Below are 16,386 nucleotides of genomic sequence, written 5' to 3'. Positions count from 1 at the left end.
TCCCCGGCAGTGCCGCTGGTTTAGTGAATGTTTTTGCAGCTCCCGGTCCCAGAGCAGCCACTTCCAGGCGGCTCCGTCGCAATCCCGGCTCCTCCCGAACGCAGTGATTCACCGGCACGCGAGGAAAATCATTTTTATAGGATTTAAGTCTTCTCGAAGGAGCTGAGGTTTTTGATTTTTATAGGGATGAACTACTCGAGTCAACCTGAGTATTTTTCACCATCTCGAGGAACCGCAGCTTTTGAGAAAAACATCCTTTTAACTGCGTTGGCAGTTGGCTGTGACCTCCCGAGGCCATCGGCGCGTGCATCCTCCTGGGATAACGCTGGGACGGGACCAGTCTCCCCAGTTCAGGGGATGCCACAGCAGCGCGGCCGGAGAGGGGACCCAGCAGGGCACGGTGGAAAACCCCCGTCCTGACCTGAGATCCTCCAATGTCTGCTGTAGCGGGTGGAAGGAGAAAAAAACCCCGACTCTTCCCCAATTTTGTTATCTGGATCTCCAAAGACTGTCCGAATTTGGGTTGCTCAGGAGCTCTCCGTTACTAATTACCCTAAAACAAATAAAATCAAAGGCAAGCAATGAAGGACCGGTCTGCTGTACCGCGACCGCAGACCCCAGGCAGCTCTTCCCCACCTCTTCTTCCTCACCGGGCAATCGCTGGCAAATGGAGTTTTTGGGGATGAGTGACCCAGGGGCTGCGTGTGCGGGGGGCTCGGGGTGGTGAGACCCACAGGGGGCACCCGGCTGCTCGGGCTGGCGTCGCCTTTGGCGTGTTTAAACATGAGAGTCGCAGCTGAGAGGTTAACGCACGCGCCTCCGAAAGTATTTGGAAAGGGCATTTAAAAGGGTATCATCAAGTCATTTAACGCAGCACCAACGTGGGGTTAGAAGTAGTATTAAAAAAAAATATCTAATATTAAAAAGAATATGGGGGGTGTTATTATTTCTATGCAAACAGTGTGAATAATTGTCGGAGGCAGCTGCAACTGTTCTGCCCAGCAGAAAGAGAAAGCGAAACGAATCCGGCGGTGGAAGCGGGGAGAAGGCAAGGCCAGGAGGGAAATTCAGCAGCGCTCCTGCCTGCGCCTGGGTCCCAGGTCCAGGCAAAGGCTGGGGCGCGGGGTTATAGCAGGGAACAGTTAAGCAGCACCGCAGCTTTGGCTATCCAGACTTTTATTCACATAATCCTCCAAGTCTTGTATTAACACACATCGGTTGGGTTTTGGGTTTTAGCTTAATTATATCACATGCTCCGGCTTTTTATATTCACTTACAGGCGTGTCGTGGTATTTTCAGACTTAGGTCACTTTAGTTTTATTACTGCAGGTGGCCCAAATAAATTTTCATTTACCTTTTCATGTATGTTTTCTAAAGAGAACTGTAAAAGGAACAGTTCAGAGTTTTGTTTGAGTTTTTGAATGAGGATCAGGAGCAACTTCCCTATCAGCTTTACAATTATGTTCTCCGTTTCGCCTCAACCCTCACATTAAATGCAGCATCCAAAGGCTAGAAAAATCAACAGTACTTACCTGACAGGCACAGACATTCAGACAGACAAACCCCCTTTTTATTAAAGACATTTCAGGCAATTTGAATTGCGTTACGCATCCCGTTTTTGCATTTCTTTCCTACATTTTGCTTCACTAAAGACCTTCCCAGAGGTGTATGCACGTAATCTGCCTCACACAAACAGCCTCTTGAAGCCACAGCTTCTCCCAAGGTTAATTTATTACCAATTAACTTGAGGTGCTCAACATCTTTGCAAAGGCGGATGTGAGTACTCTAAATTTACAGCTGGAAATCAAATACAGGTAAATGTCTGATTAAAAAAAAAGAAAAAAAAAAAGGAACATGTTTAGTAATCTATCGGTGCTTGGATACCAACCCAAAAGCAAGAGAAAAAGGGAGCGAGCCCAACATGCTCAATCCCTTTTAGGAGCAAAGGTACACACTGTGCAGCACAGTAGTTTCTCTCTGAAGCATTTTTAAAAGTCTTCTGTGGGATGGTGGAGTTGTCCTGGACTTTTATTGTTTTAAAATTAATGCAGAAAAATGGGAAAAGGGGGAGTTTCCTCTGCAAAAGTCACAGGCCAATGATTAAGGACTGGGGGTATCAACTTGAACTCAAGTTTTGAGAGTGCTGAAGAGACAGAGAAAAGTCCACGTAAAATTCACATTTCACATGTTTGCCTTTGGAAAAAATGCCTATAGAGTCTCCTCTGCCTTTTGCCCGTTCTCATTAAACCCAGGACGTCTCAGTGCTGAGGTTTCTGCATTGCTCGGAGCGGTGCGCTGGGACTCGCAGTCTCCATGTTTATATTTCAGCGCTATGCGTGATTAATCCTCCATTTCATTCATTGTCTTTTTACTTCTCTGCTACTGGGAACAGTAAATAAGAGGGAAGTTGTAACAAGAGCCTCCCTTTTATTCAGCGACCTTCTGTTTCCTGCAGGCTGGCGGCTTCGAAAAAATCACAGCTCCATTGTACTCCAAAGTCATATTAAATGATTCAGATGGATAAAAACCCCACATCAGTAGGAACTGGGGACAAAAAGAGGAGCGTCGAGGCCGGCGGACCAGGGACACCGATCCTGGGCACATCCTGAGGATGCTGCACCCTGTGCCAGCGCTGACATGATGGTTTTTTCCCCCCATTTTGTGGGTCTGTGGAAGGCGGGAGCTGCTCCCGGCATTCCGGATGCTTTGGTGGGGGGTCCCCGAGTGCTGCTGGCACCACAGGAATGGCATCGATTGCCTGGGGACGGTGGGGCAGCGGGACAAGCCCTGTCCAACCTGGGGAGCACGGATCCAGCCCCCAGCAGCCGGAGGGGAGAGGCAAACTCGCTCCTATCCCCCCGGAGCGGGGCTGGCCGCGATGGATGCCCCATTACCATCGCTGAACATCTGGTACAATCGCTCCCCCAAAATAGATCATTTCCTTCTTCCATCTCAAAGGAAACGGCGTTGGAAGGAGGCTCAGTCTCAGCCGGGCCGGATCGGTGCAAGGAAGGGTCCCTATCGCAGGCGGGTTCGTCGGCAGCCTCTGGCTGGGAGCCAGTTACACATCCCGGAGCGAGATTTTGGGACAAAGCATCAGTCCCAGGCAGGACCCAAGGGGTCAGTCCCACAAAACACCCAAAGGCCCATGCGGGTGCTGCGCCTGCCAGCCCCCCCGCGAGCAGAAACCCACCAGCGCTTTGCCGTCGGGGCTGGTAGAAGAAAACTGAACCCTCCTGCCCCCAAAACCTGCCCTTAAAGCTGCTCCCACGCCAAGGGGCTCAGGCTGTGATCGATCCTCACCTGCATTTTCCCGTATCGGTTTTACAAATACAATGCTTGTTCGGGACATTTTCCTTATTGGAAGGCGTCAGTAGAAGCGCGTGTCAACAGAACTAAAACGAGCGTAAGCGCTGCTACAGTCAAGTCTGATAATAAAACATGAGTCACTGTGATTCAATCATTTACTAAGGCATGTTTTGCAAGAAGTTATCTCTTCTAGGAATCATCACCACACAAATTTGAGGTTGTTTGGTTTTTTTAATAAAAAGAACACCGTGATTTTGCTTTTTACTGCGTAGCTGAGCCTTTACAGGGTTCGTGCCTGTGATCCCCACCTGCAGCCCGCTGCCCCGCTCCCTTTGCATCTCCATTCAAAACCCCAGGCACAAGCCCCTCGCCCTGGAGCAACCCACCACTTACGCTCTGCGCGCTGTGGCTGCGGGCAGGAGCCTGCCAGCTTTTTCAACGCCATCCTTCTGACGGGCCGTTTTCATGCCCAACGTCTCCCCAGTACCAGGAACAAGTAAAGAGGGTGCTGCCGGGACCCCCTCGGCTGCCATCCAGCATCATCTGTAGTGCCGCTGGCTGGCGTTAATTTAGGGGACGGGCATTTTCCCCCTGGGCTGAGGAAGAGCGTGGTCAACCCCAGTGCTTTGGCAAGGGAGACTTTTTCCCATAAAGGTATTATTTGCACCGCTCTCTTGTGCAGTTTGGGAAGGAGCAGGAGGTGTCAGGCTTGTTGCAGCTCAGCTGGAATTTCTTCCCAGACACTTCTTCGAAAATGTTATTTTTATTCTCGACAACAAATGCACTCACCAAACATCGCAGCACATCTTCAGTTTCCCCTCGATAACTCTGATTTTTTGAATGTCACCTTGCAAAGAGCATTTAAATGATGACCTCTTACTGCTGTAAGGTGTGCAGGGAGCCAGGTCCTTTCCAGGCATTCAGGCTGTAGCGTTTGGTCTTTCCTGTTTTTATTGAAGAACTTTTGGGAGGTCAGAAGTGTGTGATTTGAGCTTTTGCCGCTTTAATAGACGAAAGGCTGCTGGAAGCATTAGGATGAACTTCCTTTGTGCCAAAAGCCGGTCATTTAAGTCAAACACGTTTTAACAACATAAGCAAGATTTTAAAAGGTGTAGCTAAAAAACCCACACTTGCCCATCTTGCTTGCTCCTCGCTGCTCTGCTGTCTCACTGCTTAGCTTGGATCTCAAACACTCCTGCTGCAGGGAAGGCGTGAGCTTCTGATGTAGCAAACAGGTAGACTAAGCTAATTTATAGCTTAAGTCTTTTATTCCATCATAAAGTGGCAAAAGGGAAGGCTTGTCTCTCTCGTGGGTCACCTCTAATAGCAATTGCTTCAGCAAGATGGATTTCAAAATTAGGTGCTCGCGAAGCAGAAGCCACGCTGTATTTTCCAACAGCACAAAGCAGCCGTAAGAGCAATCTGACCTTCGTTCTTAATAATAAATTCATTGGGGGAAAAAAATCCATCTTTGTTTTTCTGCTTGAAGCACTGTCAAAAGAAAAGCTGGGGCACAACACATACAAAATAAAAATATAAGACAACTTCCGCAAAATGCTACAAAACTCTTGGAGATTTACTTTTCCTTTTTACTCAAACATTTAGAGAAAGTCTGACAGCTTGTCTACAAGTACATTATTTTGGAATAAAGGCTGGTGTTAAAAGTGAACCTATTCTAGATTAAATGAATACCACCTCAAAAGTGTTTTTCAGATGTAGGGTGCAATCCAGTAGCAAAGTCTGGGGAAAAGTTTATTGATAAACACCCACATTTAAGTACCGCATTGGACTAGCTCATTTGTAAAACATCCCTTAATGTATTTCAGGGGCTAAAATAACACCTGTTGCAGCCTGCCAAAGGAAAATGTCACACACTGTTATTTTCTTCTAAAGCAGCCCCAAAAAGACGTGATCTGTTGTCTGTAGTCAAGTACAGTGTGATGGTAAGCTAAAGAATAGAACGAAGGAACGTTGCTTGAAAATACTTGGAATTTTACTATTATTAATAAAACGCTCGGTACTTTTGTGTTCTAAAAGCCCGTAGCTGGTCCGCTACTACTAGTGGAGCCTGGAAACAGTGAAAATTAACCATCTCTTGTATTAAATACTATCTTTGCATTTTGCCATGTCTCAAACCTGGTATTGAATAATGTATTATAACCCAACACAGCACACCGGCTTTATTCCTTTAATTTTGTCAGGCATAGCTGGGAAGGCAGAATGGAAATTCTAGTTTATTCTAACTAGCAGGTTCAACCCTTAGGCTAGCAAAAATTAGGAAAGGGTTTTTTTTCAAGCTCGGCTTGTCACACATCTAGAGAACCTAATGCTGTGGCTGCAGTCCAGCCAGCTCCTCTTCTGGTGGAGTTACTCAAACCCACCTTCCTGCTTTCTAGCAAGCCTAAACCCAGTTATTACTCATCCTTTTCTCCTTCACGATGGGCTTGTTACACTGACAAAAGGAGCTGTAAAGGGGCTCAGTGTCAGCAGCGCCAGCATCACCTTAATTAAGCTGCAGAAATCTTTTCAGCCACTTGATAGCCGTTACTTCAGGTTTCTAGGGGCCCGTCTGCCTGGACAGAAACACTTTGTTAAATAAGCTCAACTTTTTGCTAGAGCTGGTGTGATCACTGAAAGCACGACAGAAGGGATGAACACTGTGCGTACGTTTAGTTAAACCAGTTGAGAATTGCAGAGCATACCTAGAACACAGGTGGCTTCAACTGCAGCTCCTTTCAGGACCAACTCAAGATAAAACAACTGTAAAATCAGTATGGCTTCATTTGGCATTCAAGATACCACAACTACCGCTCATTAACATTCAACTTCTCTCCAAACCAATCCCTGTTTTTTTTGTTTACAACAGAAAAAAAAAAAAAAAAAAGAAGCCTTTTTTTCCTCTACATCAAGCATTTATGTGAAGGTTAAAGCCCTAGGGAATGCTTTTTGTTTTGACAGCAATGCCAATGCTGTCCGGTTCCCTTGCAGGGAACCACTGCCTAAACAGTTGCAATTTCACTGCTCGTTATCCCTCAGCAAGCACCAATTTTTCACAATCACGGGGAGGCAGGTTCAAGCAAAAGTGTCAGCAATAACTGACCTCAGATCAAGTAATCCTGTAGTAGTCAAGTCTGACCTATCGGTGCTGAGAATCAGGCGGAATTTCGACTAAGAGGATTATTTAACTGCTGGAGCTCACGGGGGACCACAGCCGGGGAATGGGGGGGTCCTTTCCAGCAACAACTCTCAGAAGCTCTAATTTGAAAAGTATTAATCTACCCAACTATGATATTCCACTCCAGAAATAGCAGTTTCATTGTTTAAAAACACTCTTCTAGAAGACGCAAGCGAAGACATCAGTCTGATATAGAGGTGCAAGCTCAGCTGACGTACAGGCACATACCAACGGCTCATCAGAAAACTGTGACCATTCTGGAGAGCTCTGGAACACCTCCCAACCATCACCAGCCTCTACAGCGTAGTACCGGGGGTTCTTTCCCTCAGAAAGTAGCATTTGTAATTGTTATATTACCTACCCTCTTCAGCCTTGAGCATGCTCTGTTTGTCATCAAAGTGCTAACCTCAAAGATAAAGGCAAACGCCATGCTTGGCCGCTGGGTAAGCGCTTGCTACTCATCTTTTAAGATCAGCTGAATCCTCTAGGTTACTTCTGTCAACATCAAGCACCGAGAACAAAGGCACAAGATTATAGGGATCTCATTAAGTATGTTTGTTCCAAGAACAAGAAATGTGTCTACTTTCCTCTGATGACCTGGGGAAACAAAAAAACCCTTCAGCACAGAAAATTTATTTGTAATCAGTTACGAGCATTTGAATGGGTAATACCCAGTTTAAGAAGTTAAAAAAAAAAATAAAAAAAAATCTATCTGTCCTAAGCTTTCTATATCAAGACCTTGTGAACAGCATCATTATTCTGTTTGAAACAGAAAGCAGGGATGTATATATCTGAGAACACCAACACACCAAAAAAAACCCCAACCCCTTAGGATATTAAGTGAGCCATTTAACTAAGTATTTAAAACCTCTGCAATTATTAGTTTATTAGTATCATCCAGGATTCAGATGTTCAATATTTCTCCTGAAGTTATACATAAATGCAAATTGAAATAAGAATCTGAAAGTCAAAATTGTATAACAAAACAATACTCCATCACAAAAGCGTGTAAAATTACAAGAATGCTTTTTTTTTTTTTTAAACACTGGCACTTAAGAGAACCATAATTTTGTAACCACAAAATTGCCAAATTGTCCCCCAAACTGGTAAGCAGGTATATGTGAAAATAGTTACAGTTGCCAGCACTTGAAGTTTTACTAAATATGCAAAAAAACCCTTAGCTTTGGTTTTGGAAGAGAACTGTATTTGACCAAATTAGACATTGTTGGTATACCATAAACATTTCACTTTTTAATGCAAAATTTAATAAAATGTACTTTTCCATACAGCTATATTTAACTTAAAAATGGGCAAACATCAAGAGTGCGGTATAAAACCTAACAGGAAAAATACATCTTATCTCATTTTCAATTTGAGACAATATACAACTTTGTTTAAAGGGCTAAAACTAGAATTTCAAGAATACAAATATGAATTTACATAGATTTAACAAATAATAATGGTACCATTTATAGAAATCTTAGAAAGAAAAATCATTTCTCGTGGGCCATTTGCTACCAGGAGAGTTTCATGGTATAAAGCCCGTGGCCATCACCAGACCTGTCACTAAAAAATAATATGGTAATTTCATGCTTTTAACTTTACACATTTTAGGTACGCTCATCGCTCGGAAGTGTTCAGAGATTTACAAATACAACTTCCATTACATGGTAACGGAGTCACACGTGTAAATTTCTCTACACCGGATGGACATACACTCTTCCTATGGGTCCTTCTAGGACAAAATTTAACATTCCCTCCCTCCCCACCCCGCCCAAAGTATTTAATTTCTGTAAAATTGAACTCTATACTTCTCAACTCTCCAAGACTGGTAAACTCATGCAACTCAATAGAATATTACATTTCACAAAAATCCGAACAAGTATCAGTTTGTTGAGATTGAATTTTTTGTTTTGTTTCCAGTTACGGAAGAATATTCTTTCATCATATGCCTATATATTTCTTTTCTTACCCTATCATGATTATGCAGGGTATGTAGATCAAAGCTTTGTTTATCAGCTGGTTATATGAAAGATGAAAACTGTAATATTCCCGTGATCCCATACGGGCATTCAATAAAGCAAAAGATGAGTTCCCCTCAAAAAAAAAAAAAAAAAAAAAAAAAAAGAGAGAGAAAAGAAAAAGTATGATTTTCCAAGGGCACCTATTAAAAGGACAACAATACTAATAAAAAAAAAATTGTATTTACTTAGAAGCATTCAGAATGTCAACAAAACAGCTGCAACTTTTTTTTTTTTCTCCTTTTTGCAATTACAGAGTGGTATTCAGTTAACAGAACGACAATTATTTTTATGATGCATCCGAGACAACTGAAGATGAAAAATGAACTACATCCCCATATATAACTAATTTGTGCTGTGCACCAACAAGAACCTGCTTTAAAACTCCCATGCCAATTTACAACCCCCACACTGTACCAGGCAAGGTTAGTGGCCATTGAAATACCACTAAGGACAGGGCTATCTAAAGACACATTCGGTAGTGTGTTAACTATACAAAAAAAGAGACACTGTACAGTTTAAAAACAAATCTTACACAGCCTTACATTTCAATTTTTTTTTTCTTTAAAAGGAGTGAGTTGTGTACAGGGGGGTTAAATGCTTTATAGACAAGAAAGAAATTGCTCTAAAAGAGACTTATTCATCATCATCATCATCTTCGTCCTCCTCCTCTTCTTCCTCTTCATCATCTTCATCCTCTTCATCTTCATCCTCATCTTCCTCCTCCTCCTTCTTCTTCTTGCTCTTCTCAGCCTTGGCAACTACTTTTTTGCCTGCATCAACCTTCCCTTTGGCCCGGTACGCAGCAATATCCTTGGAGGAGAAAAGCAGGAAGAATCTCTCAAAGATATAACCAGCCAAGAGCTCTGAGCAACTCCCAAACGGTACTTGTGAAACCAGAGCCACCCAGGTTATCTGCCCCTTCTCCACATCCACTGGGGTAGGACCCGGGAGCTGTAGCTTCCATTACCAGGTGAACTGAGGCCCAATGTCAAAGAAAGGGGAACCCTCTAACACAGAAATGATACTGGTGCACTGGAACACGCTGCTTACGGCTGTTGAGGCATCTCCACTGATAGGCTTCTAGGAACAGGCTGGAAAAGCTGCTGCCTCGGATGGTAAAGGCACAGCTGAGCCCACTATCCCATAAGGAAATGAAGTAGGGAGACCTCTTAAGGTCCCTTTCTAGCCCTACCTTCTACGATGCCTAAAGAAACGCACACGAAAATCCTTGTTCGAGGCACAAAACTGTAATTAGCCATCCAAAACACATTAGGATGACACGGCCTAATATTTGCAATGTTACACCTCAGCAAAGAGCAATTATGCAGAATTCTGCCTAACTGAAGTTTACAAAATAAAAGGTATAAGAACTTGATTAAAGGGTAGACAGTGCCACCTTCTGCATGCAATAAATTTATTCTAGTGGTTTATAACACACAAAATTCAGTTCCTGTTACAGGGAAGTCAAAACTGTACCTGGAAGACCAAGCCAGAAAAACGGTTAAGACTCCCCGACTTTGTGCCAAAATAATAAAAACAATTACGTAACCGAATTGATCTACAGGATTTAATCATACCAGCTAGAGAAACTTCAACACCTTTATGCAGATGGTCCAAGTTTTCAAATATTCCCCATCCAGTAAACATTACACCACTAATCTTACAGTTCCCTCAGACTCCCTTAAAGCTTAGCACAAAATTTTCAGAAGATACGATATCCGATGAGTCGAAGGCTAAACAGTGAAATACTGAGATTACTGCACCTTAAAAGCCCATTTGTAAGCTAAGAAATGAAGACAATACTAGCAAAGATTAAAATACCTGGGAATAAAGATTAATAATTCTACCATTTAAAAAGTCTCTTATGAGTTGCCTTGGCTGTATTTACAAACAATTACCATGCTCAAGAGTTTAAGTTGCACAGGAACGACAATATGGGAAAGCTTCTAGACCTGCAGTTCCTCTCCAGCACATAATTAGGACTCAAAGGGGCCACCTTGCTCACTACAACGCTACAATTTTAAAGTGGTTTTGTTCGCCAGCAGGAGAAACACCCAGAGGAAGGTCACAGCACACAAATGGATACACGTGGTATACATTAGCTATAGGTGGTTGCTGACCCATTGTAAAGCATCATCAGGGGAGGCTAACATGCATCCATCCCCCTCCACCCCTACTTTCCTCATACTGGGATGGGAATCTGCCTCTGGAAACAAAAACACGTGTAGCACTACCCTGTGCGTGCAACACATTTCTAGGGCTCCAATTATGATGACGGGATTTAGCTTTAATAATTCAAGAAACTTTATGACATGCTGCTTCATATGTATTATTAACTATGTTAATTACTAGAAAGGAGATGGACACAAAATAGGTACAGGAAAAACATGTGTCTAAAACTAGCACCTCATTAGTGTTCTGACATTATCCCAAGAATAAATTTTAAAAAAGCATCTAGGTGTATCAATTATCCTCATGTTGAAGGATGCTCATCAATACCTCCAAAATTCGGGAGAACCAATTTATTCTTTGCTGGCATTACTTAATACTACCAACTTAACTCAGATACTGCTGTGACCTATTGTTTTAATAACAATACAGACACCATGGTATCTATTAAGCCATCATTGATAGCCCTGCATTACAGACAAATGCAAATAGTTGAACACAAAGGACTGCAATTTAGTGTTAAGAGTAATAAACCGTATGCTCCCTTACGTGATATTTTCCAACAAATATCATGACATTTGTCATCGGCGTATTATAATTTGCAACATCAGGTATCAGAGTACGCGAGAAGGCAAAAAAACATCTAAATTGAGGCTTGACCTCCCCAAACCATCTCCATAAATGTCGACATTACCTTTTCATACTTCTCCTTCAGTTTAGCAGCCTTTTTTTCATAAGGCTGTTTATCATCTGCAGCGGTGTTGTTCCACATCTCGCCCAGTTTCTTTGCGACGTCCCCAATGGACAGACCAGGATGTTCTCCTTTGATTTTTGGACGAAACTCAGAGCAAAACAAGAAAAAAGCCGAACTACAGTGGAAAAAAAAAAGGAGAAGATTATTTTAATTTTAATTAATGTTTTGTGACCTTTGTTACCATTTCTTTAGAGCATTTTGGAAAAGCACTGAAAAGCGAGACAAACATTAATTACAACGGAAGGTATTAGAACCAAATAAACTACTTTGAAAACTTAACGCACCCTTGTCTCTTAAGTAATGCCACACACCCGGTCCCATTTTTGGCAGGACCCCCAGAGGGGCAAATTTTATGTACGATACGCAGAGAAAATCTTAAAAAAGGGATGATACCAGGGGAACAAATGTTATGTCAGAACTGTTAAAGGCAGAGAATCTGCAATACTTGTTATGAAAATTAGGATTTCCAGATGATAGCACCAGCCCAAATATGAACACTCACTGGTACAGGAACTTCCCTGTTCCTTTCAGCATTAGCTCCATTTAAAACACACACAAAAATGTTTTGCTACAAAGTACTAGTGTCTAGTACCAGGTCAACCTGAAGTCAGTAGTCTTCACGTAGCGGCTGAAGTTTTAATTCTCTAAGCTGTTTTTTGTACAAGATCATCCTTCTAACTTGTTCTGTGCAAAAGCCTCTTAATTTTAAATGGACTGCCAATCAAAAATTCTGCTCAAGCCAACAGGTGGGGAGAGCAGGGCCTGAAATATTTTACTGCCATTTTACATGAGAATTACCCTCTCAACAGAAATTGGAAACATGAGTCAGAACTGCACGTCACCGATTTTTGCATCCACTTTTAAAGGCTGACGTTATTCCAACTTCGATGAAGAGGGCCAACCTGAAACCACCAACCTGTAATTTGTAACTAAAATTTCAACCTATCTTTATGCCACTGGTCAGAAAAATCATGTAGTCTTGTATTTCTGAAGGTCCTAGACCTGGATGAAACCATCATTTTATAGATATGCTCCAGTGTGACAGTCCCGAACAAGATTAACTAGAAATCTACTTACGGAGGCCTCTTAGGTGCATTTGGATCCTTGAACTTCTTTTTTGTTTCCCCCTTAGGTGGTACATAGTTTTTCATTTCTTTTTCGTAACGAAGCTTGTCAGCCTTTGCCATATCTTCAAACTTCCCTTTCTCCTTAGAAGACATAGTCTGGAAGGCAATTAGAATCACAGAGTATCTCAAGCTGGAAGGGACTCACAAGGATCAAAATGGTATTTTAAGATTTAAAAGCATATCCAAGTCCATTCAAAAGTTTCAGTCAGGGGAACTAAGGTAAGACTAGACCAACGGATAGTTACCACTGGTCTTACAACTGTACTTCTTACTTATTTAAACCCTGAACTTTTGAAGAAATAACTTGCAGTCTCGAACAGTATTTCACACAAAGCAATCATTTAAGGTTCTGTGGGGTTTTTTTTAGCGGTTATTCCTACCTTCCATCGTTCTGAGCATTTTTTTGAGAACTCTGAAAAGTTCACTGAAGCATCTGGATGTTTCTTCTTGTGCTCCTCCCGGCAGGTTTGCACAAAGAAGGCGTACGAAGACATTTTACCTCTCGGCTTCTTAGGATCGCCTTTGCCCATTTTTGACGATTTTCTGTGACAAAGCAAAAAAGACACCCTTAAAAGTTTTACTTTTTACAAACCAGTGTGGGAAGTAAAGCCACGACCAAGAATCATGCCAAACAAGACCCATTGGGGCAGTTTTCTAAAATCACACAACAGGAAGAGGTTTTGCTTCTGGAAAATTTACTGAAGATTTGTGCCATCACTGTTTGAGGTGACCTGGACGCAAGCAACCTGAAATCTCAAAGGGCCTTCAAAATGTGCAGTTGCGGTCTCCTGCGAACAAAAATGTCCCTTCCAAGCAATCCAAGAGCAAGTACTAGCATCAGTGCAGTGGAGACTACACTCCTCGATTACTGCTAGTGCATCAGTCCCATGCTTGGAAGGAATAAAACATACTGAAAGAAGGAGCAAAAAAAGTACCTGAGTATCCTGTCTCAGCTGGCTTTACGGTTCACTGATTTTTTTCTTCCTAAAGCCTGTATTTCTATCCCCTGCCCCTGTAGCCCTTGGGTGCTCACTTGCAAAAGATATCTGTTTTTCATTTTTATTGTCCTTGTATGCCATATATTATCACCCTCTTTTACGTGTACTGCAAAAACCTACTCTCTCTTTGTATGTGTACCTAGAAATACAGGAATGAAACACCGCACTCGGTCAAACATGTTAGAACCAAGCCAGGGACGCTGAAAGTATGACATTTACATATGACTAGCAAAGCTGTGCTCAGCGTGAGGACTATCTGACTCTTTCAGGGACTGAGAGGGAATGAAAAAATACCTTCCTGGAACTTTCACACCCAAGTCAGACATTCAGAGTATTTCTTCATGGCTCCCTGGAAAAAAAAGTCACTTGCACCCTGACAAACTTTGCTCTTCAGCAGGAATTAAAAAAAAAAACACAACACGTAAAAAAAGAAAATAAAGTGCATGCACCGCCTGCCCGTATTGCCACAGAAGCAGTATTTCCTATCGGTTTGGCGGATAGACAGAAACAGATTTCTGCTCTGTGACTAAACACGTCCGGTTTGAAGTTTCTATCGAGTAAACAAGAGGGCTGAAGAACCAGGAGCCGCTCCTGCCTGCCATGGAGACGGTTCCAGAGCCAGCCGGCACCCGGGGCTCGGCTAGCGGCTGGGGCACTTCCCGCTGGCCGTGGGGGGAAGGCGGCGAGGCCCGGGGGGGGACGGGGCAGGGGTGGTTCCGAGGCGTGGAGCGACTGTGGGAAGGATTAGGCACGGCGACCCAAGCTGTGTTTAAAAGCCTCCTTCCCGCCATTTTGGACGCTTCCCCTGCCGAGGGGTGGGGGGGCAGAGGAAAACTTCAGAAGTCCTTTAAGAGACCTGCTGGGGGGCGGGTGAGAAGAAAATAAAAAATAAAAAAAAAAAAGAAAGGAGTCCCGTTATCAGGGAAAAGGTGTGGAACTTTTATTTTGTGTTCACGGGCGGCAAGCACATGCCCAAGGGCCGGCCAGCCGGGCTGCGCCTTCCCTCAGGCGGCGACCCCCGGTCCCGGCCGCCGCTCGCAAGCCCCGGGACAAAGCGCCCTCCCCGTCCCCGTCCCCCCCCCCCACCGGCGGCGGGGCGGACCGGGCCGTCCCCGGGCCTTCCCCCCCGCTCCGCTCCCCGCCGCCATGAGGCCTGGCCGGTGAAGCGAGGCGAAGCGAGGCGAGGCGCGGCCTGCGCCGCCGCAGCGGCGGCGGGAGCGGCCGCCATGGCGCAGGCTCCTGGCGGAGGAGGTCACCCGCCGCCGAGCCTCCTTCCATTTTGTGCACTGAGGAGAGCGAGTCGCCCCCCCAACACACACACACACCACACCCCCCCACCCCGCGGCCCAAGCGGGCTGTGAGGGGAGACCAGGCCGCCGGGACCCCCCGCCGAAGCCGGGCGGCGAGCCCGCGGCGGGGAGGCGAAAAGACGGCGGCTGAAGCTTGGGGCGGCGCGGAATGGCCGCTGCTGGCGTCGCCCGCGCCCGCCGCCGCCGCGCAGAGAACATGGCTCCTTCCTCCCCTTCCCTTCCCTTTGTGTGAGCGCGCCCGCTACCCTGGCGCACACGCTCAGCCATTGCAGCCGGGGGAGGGAAGGGCGGGCGGGCGGGAGGGAGGCGGGTGGGTGCAGGGGGGGGGGGGAAAGGACGGGGGACTGGGGGGGCCGGCGCGCCTCCAGCGCTTGCCCGGGGCCCCGGTGAAAGCGGCGGGGAGAGCCCCGGCGGGGACGACCCCCCCCCCCCCCCCCTCAAGCTCGCTCCCGCGCCCCGACGAGTTGTACGGCCCCCGCGGCGGGGCGAGCAACGGCGGCGGCTGCAAAGAGAGAGGAGGAAAAAAAAAAAAAAAAAAAAAAAAAAAGTTCCCCCCGAACTGCGCCCCCGCCCGCCCGAGCGCCTCTCTGCTCCGCCGCCGCCGCTCGCCTTGTTTTCTCGCTCGCGGCTGCCGTCAGCCATGTTACAGCCGGGCGGCCGCGGGGCCAGCGGCTCCCCGGCCCGCGCCCCGCTGCCCCCGCGCTCCTCGCCGCCCCGGCGGCCAAGCGGCAGCCCGCCGCTGCCCGCCCGAAGCCCCCCCAGCCTCCCTTCCCCAGCCGCCCTACAGCCGAGCCTCTCTGCCCGCCGGCTGCCCCGCCGCCGCCGCCGCAGCGATGGCTACGGCGAGGCCACCGTAAGCGGCTTACGGCGGGGCACGGCGCGGCCCGCGCCCCCCGCGGCGGGGCGACCTCCTCCCGCAACCCCCGGGCCGTTCGCTCGCCTCCCTCCCCACCTCCACCCGGGCGGCTTCCTTCGCCCCGTCCTTCCCTCTCTCCCCTCGCCCCGCTCCCGAAGTCGCCCGCCGCCCGCGCCCCCGGCGCCCCCGCCCCGCCCCGGCCAAAGAAGGGCGGGCGGGGGTTTGGGGGGGGGTCGCCGCCCGGGAAGGGTCGCCCGGGCGCAGCCCGTCTCGCCTTTGTGTTGCCGGCGCCCGAACCGGCGCTGCCCCGCGCTCCGCGGCCAGGCAGCGGCGGTACGGCGGGTAGCGCCGGCTCACCGCCCGGCTGCGAGCGAGCGAGCGGGCGAGCGAACGAGCGCGCCCGGCCGGCCCGGCGGCCCCCCGAGCGCGTACTCACCCGTGTCAGAGTCCGGCACGCAGCCCTCGCTCGTCGCCGAGCCCCAGAGACGCTACCCCGGCCGCCCGCCCGGCCCCAGCGCTGCCTGGGTCCCTGTGTAGCCCGGTGCACCGCAATGGCTGTGAGAGCGGGATCGATACGCAGCCTCCTCACACTCTCAGCGCTGGTAACATTACTCTGAACACAGCCCCGTCCTCATTGGCTGCCGCCAAGGCAGCCGCCTCGTCG

General features: G+C 46.9%; 1 protein-coding gene across 2 annotated transcripts; it reads right to left on the bottom strand.

The window, feature by feature from the left end:
- Positions 1–7,344: 7,344 nt before the first annotated feature.
- HMGB1 (high mobility group box 1) lies at positions 7,345–16,372 on the bottom strand. 2 transcript variants are annotated; one of them, XM_075050647.1, is made up of 5 exons: positions 16,159–16,372; positions 12,939–13,101; positions 12,509–12,654; positions 11,372–11,546; positions 7,345–9,318 (listed from the first exon to the last, which is right to left on the bottom strand). In XM_075050647.1, exons 2-5 carry the CDS (start codon positions 13,086–13,088, stop codon positions 9,142–9,144), a joined length of 648 nt encoding a protein of 215 aa, XP_074906748.1. In that variant the 5' UTR covers positions 13,089–13,101; positions 16,159–16,372; the 3' UTR covers positions 7,345–9,141. The 2 variants fall into 2 exon arrangements, with proteins under 2 accessions (XP_074906748.1, XP_074906749.1); XM_075050648.1 differs by lacking the exon at positions 16,159–16,372 and adding an exon at positions 15,819–15,840.
- Positions 16,373–16,386: the final 14 nt, after the last annotated feature.

This window comes from Buteo buteo, chromosome 18 (genome assembly GCF_964188355.1).
Source record: "Buteo buteo chromosome 18, bButBut1.hap1.1, whole genome shotgun sequence".
NCBI classification, from domain to species: Eukaryota; Metazoa; Chordata; class Aves; order Accipitriformes; family Accipitridae; genus Buteo; species Buteo buteo.
The sequence above is the reverse complement of the archived record's forward strand: the minus strand, read 5'-3'. Positions and strand labels throughout refer to the sequence as shown.